The sequence below is a fragment of the Cicer arietinum genome, chromosome 4 (assembly GCF_000331145.2).
Source record: "Cicer arietinum cultivar CDC Frontier isolate Library 1 chromosome 4, Cicar.CDCFrontier_v2.0, whole genome shotgun sequence".
In the NCBI taxonomy this organism is placed as follows: Eukaryota; Viridiplantae; Streptophyta; class Magnoliopsida; order Fabales; family Fabaceae; genus Cicer; species Cicer arietinum.
Genome location: NC_021163.2, coordinates 8,300,854 through 8,306,682, shown reverse-complemented (window position 1 = coordinate 8,306,682; position 5,829 = coordinate 8,300,854). Strand labels below are relative to the sequence as shown.

General features: G+C 33.5%; 1 protein-coding gene across 1 annotated transcript; it reads right to left on the bottom strand.

Moving 5' to 3' along the window:
- Window positions 1-3,894: 3,894 nt before the first annotated feature.
- UGT79A5 (UDP-glycosyltransferase 79A6) lies at window positions 3,895-5,505 on the bottom strand. The gene has a single exon (XM_004496028.4). The coding sequence runs from the start codon at window positions 5,463-5,465 to the stop codon at window positions 4,077-4,079; it is 1,389 nt and encodes a 462-aa protein (XP_004496085.1). The 5' UTR covers window positions 5,466-5,505; the 3' UTR covers window positions 3,895-4,076.
- Between the last annotated feature and the right edge of the window lie 324 nt (window positions 5,506-5,829).

Sequence of the window (5,829 nt, the reverse complement as noted above, 5' to 3'; positions counted from 1 at the left end):
TGTGGCTTGTAATATGAATTCTTTATTCATATGAAACATTATGGTTGGAAGTTGCTAAATGAAATATTATAAGGTTGGGATGTTATGTTCGGATGACCCTAGTGTGGCTTGTAATATGAATTCTTTATTCATATGAAACATGAACTATTATAAAGTTGGGATGCTATTTTCAGATACCCTATTGTGGCTTGTAATATGAATTCTTTATTCATATGAAACATGAACTATTATAAAGTTGGGATGCTATGTTCAGTTGACCCTATTGTGGCTTGTAATATGAATTCTTTATTTATATAAAACAATATGGTATACAAAAAAAAAAATCTCAATTCATAAGAAAAATCAGTATGAATGTTTATTCATAACTTTTAACTTGAAATACAAGTACAGACGACCCTCGATGCAATGACTATATGATGCCTATTCTATAATGGTAAATTGGGATGATGATGATGGTGTGCTTTGGTTATCTTAGATGCAAAATTGAATATTTGGCCCTTGATGGAAATTGAATGCTTGCCCTCACTTTGAATGAGAAATTTGACATTTGAGCCTGGATTACTTTCCAGGTGTCAGAATTTGATAAACAAACTATTCTTGGAGTGATGCTTGTTTGAATGGTTAAGCAAGTGATTTTGAAAATAAATTGTCCCTTTTGATTTTGTGAATGTCTATGAGATGGCAAACAAAATTTATCAAAAGATTGTTTCAAACACTATAATGATGCAAATCAGAAAGCTTGTTAGGAAATATAAGTGTTCCTTTAAATTTTGAGAAGCTTTATGAGATGACAGACATAATTCGAGAAATCTTTTGAAAAAAGATTCCAAAATGTTAGTTAATGTTGATGTAGAATTCTTGAATTATTAATCCGCATTTATGATTGAAGGTCTAGACTCTGGTGATTGTTCTATGTCGCGACCTTTAGTTTGTTTTATCGTGAAGGGTGGAAATTGTGAAAAAGCAAGAGCTTGTTGGTGGTGTGATTTCTTATGTTGAGGAGGTTGTGATGTCAATTTATGTTGTGGCTTGTTTCTTATTCAGCTGTTGGTGCCATTCAAATTGGTGTCCTGGTTATATTTGACGTTCTCTTTCATAACATAATTTAGGATATGGATTTGGAAGCTTGTTGTCAAATTATAAAATTCAACCTGAAAAATTGCAAGGTATTAATATTTCACAGAAATTTGATTTGAAATGTTGCCTAAATAACAGGATCATAGAGTTACAAGCATTGTTGTCAGGTTTCATTTTCTGCTGACTGGGATTGCTTTGTTTTGACAGAGAGATGTATAAACTAAATATAAGTTTTTCAATTGGACCTTCAATGAATCTGCAATCATCTCAAGTTTAGTTTTGCTGCATTTTTTAATTTAATTTCTTATGATTTTCTAGCGGTTCTTTTATCACTTCTATACCTCTCTCTTTCCATTCGATCCTTTATCTTTGGAATTTCTTATTCCAATTGATTTGATTGGATTTTTGTCTTCCCTGAAGCACTTCCATGTATCATAACTTTCATTTCATAGCTTTCCCTGAAGCACTTTATGATTTAATTGGATTTCTGCATACTCTAAGTTGCAGAAGAAAGAACTGGAGTCTGTTGTCCAGCAGGCATAATATCAGGGTCCTTATCTGCACAAGATGACATATCGTAAATTACAATGAAGTGACAAATGCTATTATTATGTGCCCCAATTCTAAAGAATTTGAGAACGGTATTATCATGTATGTAATATGTGAGTCATATTTGTTGATCAAATGTAGTAGTACTCGGTTGGTTGCTATTTTCTTGGCGGAGGTTGTAACATATGAAACGTAGTCAGCGATCTTGCTCATTACATAAGAAATTTTTAAGATGTAGATTTCGTCCACTGAACTTAGGTATCTATAGCCTTTTATGAGAAGGAAACTAATCCAAAAAGGTGCATTCTTCTGATGTGAGTTCCAGTTTGTTTTTGTTGTATTGTCCAAAAAAGGGAAACTAGCATAGTCAAATACTCATTAAACAACATAGTGAAAAAAACAAAATTCTTATTTGCCAAGGAATAGTTTGTTTTATGAGGTAAATGGTTGTCTGGAAGGCCGGTCTCAACTTAAAGGTGAGAGAGTTTTGAGACGGTAAATAGGCCAACATCAACAATATGTATGTTTTACGCTTAACACCATTTTGGTGATGAATCCAGTTGAAAACAGGCTGATGCATTATCCTAATGTTAGCTAAGTACTTTGAGAAAAGGACTAATGCCATCCCTAATCTACTTGTAAGACTTTTACTTTTCTGTTTAATTGTTGTGCAACAAATGAATAAAATTATGCAAAGGGTTCAATAGGTTGTATAGGATTGCTGCTGATCTCTATATAAAAAGGATTGTTGGTGATCCAAATGCCATGGTGGCAGATTTGGGTGAGCGGAAGGAGGGGCAATGGTTAACTAATCTTGAATGGGGGTGTCCATCAATCTATACTCTATCATGTTCTCTGAAATTGTGAACAAACTTGTTCCATTGATGGTATCTGTTAATCTATATGGTTTGTTGCTATTTGGGCTATTTGGTGGTCTCGCAACCATTTTTGTTAATTAAATTTGTCCCTGTGGAAGTTGTGACTATTGTGAAGGGAGCTAAATTGAAAATGTGAAGCTGGTTAAGTTCAAGGTTTGTCTGGATCAAGTATCATGTTTTGTCATGGTTTTATTAATCTCACATGTTGTTTGGGTGATGTCTAAATTCATAGACATGTGTGGCATGAAATTATTGTTTGATAGCTCCAATTATGTTTGGTATGACTTTGTTGGGGGTCTATACTCGATCCTGTTCTCTAAAATTGTGAACAAACTTGTTCAATTGAAGGTATCTGGACTCTTTGGTGGTCTTGCAACCAAAAAATATTTAATTATGTCCCTGTGGAAATGGCTATTGTAAAGGTAGGTAGCTAAATTGAAAATTTGAAGCTGGTTAAGTGCAAGAAAAGTCTGGTTCAAGCATCATGTTTTCTCATGGTTTAATCTGACATGTGTGGTATGAAATTATTGTTTGATAGCTCCAATTATGCATGTTTTGTTGGGAGGTTTCAACCGTGCATCCTCCAACTTTAACCTCCCACCCCCATCTCAAGTGAAAATATAGTGTTGTTCTTTTTACTATCTATAAAACTCTCAAAAAAATTTGCCACTCATTTATTTACTCTCTCTTTCAAAACTTACAGAAATTACCTCATCATTCGAAAGTTTAAAAATCTTTGAAATATAAAAAAGTAAGTAATTTTTCTTAATTTGATGTTTCATATGTTTCATATTTTCAAAGTTAATATTTTTGAAATTTTCGAACCTTTTGATCAAGTTGAAATTTTCGAAACATATATTTTTCAAATTTTCGATATCAAAACTTTTGAAACTAGAAAATGTTTGAAACAGTAACATCTTCGAAGTTTCAAAAGGTTTGAAATTTTCTAAACTTTCAATTCTGATGAAACTTTTGAAACGTAGTTTAATATTTGAAAAATAATTACATTTTGTATTTTAAATATTGTATTTTAAAATTTGAAATCAGGTATGAGTAGAGTTGAGATTTCTACTACAATAATGGCTATAAATTCTACAGATAAGTTCTCATTTTTATCTCTTTTATTTTATTGAATTTTCAATTCATGTTATTCTTAATAGTTAGTGAAGTTGCAGCCGATTTTCTTCCCCAGGTTTACTGGGTTGTAGAATGCTTTTGTTTGCTTTCTGATATGTTACTTATATTTATGTGTTCATAAAGGTAGATTGGTGAAACTTATAGATTACACGTACCATACACAATGCATTAAAACAAGGTAACAGAGAAGTTGTCCATAGTCCGGTGTCAAGTAAGAATTTTTTAATACCGTGGGTCCATAGATACCAACATATTTCACATGATAACTCGCATGCATTAATTGGTTTTATTACAAACAACAGCCTAGGACAGGAAGTAAACATTGCTAGTACAATTATTACAATAACAATAGGTGGTAGAAAGCTAAACGATTACACAAAGAAAAACAAAACCAGTGCAGAACATAGACATCATTTTCAATCAGGAGGAAGTGAATTAAGCCAAAGACTTCAACTGAGCCACCAGATCCTTGATAAATTTATCCTGAACTTCTTTATTTAATATGAACTTCCTCCATTTCATGTGGTTTTCTCTTATGCTCTTCCCAGGCTCTTTCTCATCCTCCACCATGATAATTTTCACTGCCTTAAGTATATCCTCTTTATGAAAGAATCCATCTTCTTCATTCCTATTCACCTCTATCCCTGCCTCCAAATCCTTGGCTATAAGCTTAGAATTGAAAAACTGGTCACCTTTGAAAGGTAATAGAACAAGCTGACAATCATTGATCATAGCTTCTATCACAGAACTAAAGCCACCATGACAAACATAGCATCCCACACTAGTGTGTTTCAGAATATGCTGCTGCTGCAACCAACCACTATGCACCACTCCCCTATCCTTAACTCTTTCCAAGAACCCTTTTGGCAATGTTCTTTCCAACTCAGTTTTTGCACACAGATTGGATGGGAAATTCAGAACCAAAATGAATGGTAAACCAGTGAGTTCCAACCCAGTTGCTAGTTCACTGATTTGATCATCATTTAGATATGTCTCACTCCCAAATGAGCAAAATATGACTGTCTTGGCTGGGAAGTTATCCAACCATTTCAACCACTTTTCTTCTAACACATCCATTGGTGGCTCTGGAACTAATGGACCAACTGACAGAACTTGTTTTCCAAACTGTTTTTCTATATAATCTATGTAAGGTCCTTCCATTTCTTTGCAAGATTTAAACACCACGTATGAACATTCACTTAGGCTTTGTAGAGCACGTTCATATCCTGTTATATCTTCAGTGAACTTTTGGAAGAGAAACATGAAGTCCATGGCCTCAAAGGTCTTGAGGAAGATATTGTTTTTTGGATACCCTTGTGGTGGTTTTTTAAGATCCTCAAAAGTGATGCTTCTTCCTTCAATATCATCAAGTCTTGAAGGCACTATAATGTAAGCATCAGAAATTGCAGAGAAAACTGAGAAGTGAATAGATTTGACACCAACTTCAGAAGCTAACTTTGGGAGCCAATTTTGTGCAAAGTCAAAGAAAACAAAATTGGGTTTAAGCTCTAGAAAAAGAGATTTCAACTGAGGTTGAGTGGAATCAATTGCATGAATGAGATTTCCAGCCAAGTGAGGTGGCAAATCAGCAGTACTGCTTATGCCATTTGGAAACTGAAGTGGGATAATTTTGATGGAAGGGTTGAGATTAAGAGTGGATTTGATTCTTGGAATGTTGGATGAAGCTGATAAGAAAGTGATTTGAACTCCATGAGAGAATAGCTTGTTGGATAACTGAACAAAAGGACTAATGTGACCAAAGGCAAGGAATGGAAACATGAAGACATGAAGCTTATCATTGTTGCTCATAGCCTCACTAGACATCTTCTGTGAGTATTGACTCCTTTGGATTGTTTTTGTTGCTTGCTTTCAAAATATATTCCTTCTGTCTTAAAATAATAGATGCAGTTGACTATTTCATAAATGCAAAATAAAAAATAATATCTTAGACATAGAAAAAATAGTACATAATTTAATTTATTAAAATATTGATGCCTCGTGGTTCTTGGTTGGGAAAAATAAGTGCACGGATCAATTCAATACTTGTTGCGGTAGTTAATTCAAATATTGGTTAAAGGAATTGTAATTGAGTAACTAAAAGCAACTCCCTAGACTGCTACATTATAGTAATGGTGAATCTACCAACATTTTGAATAAGATGTTTTAGTAAAAGTATAAAAATAATTAT

Coding starts and splice junctions, on each gene's coding strand:
- UGT79A5 (XM_004496028.4), bottom strand. CDS start 5,465: ATGTCTAGTGAGGCTATGAGCAACAATGATAAGCTTCATGTCTTCATG.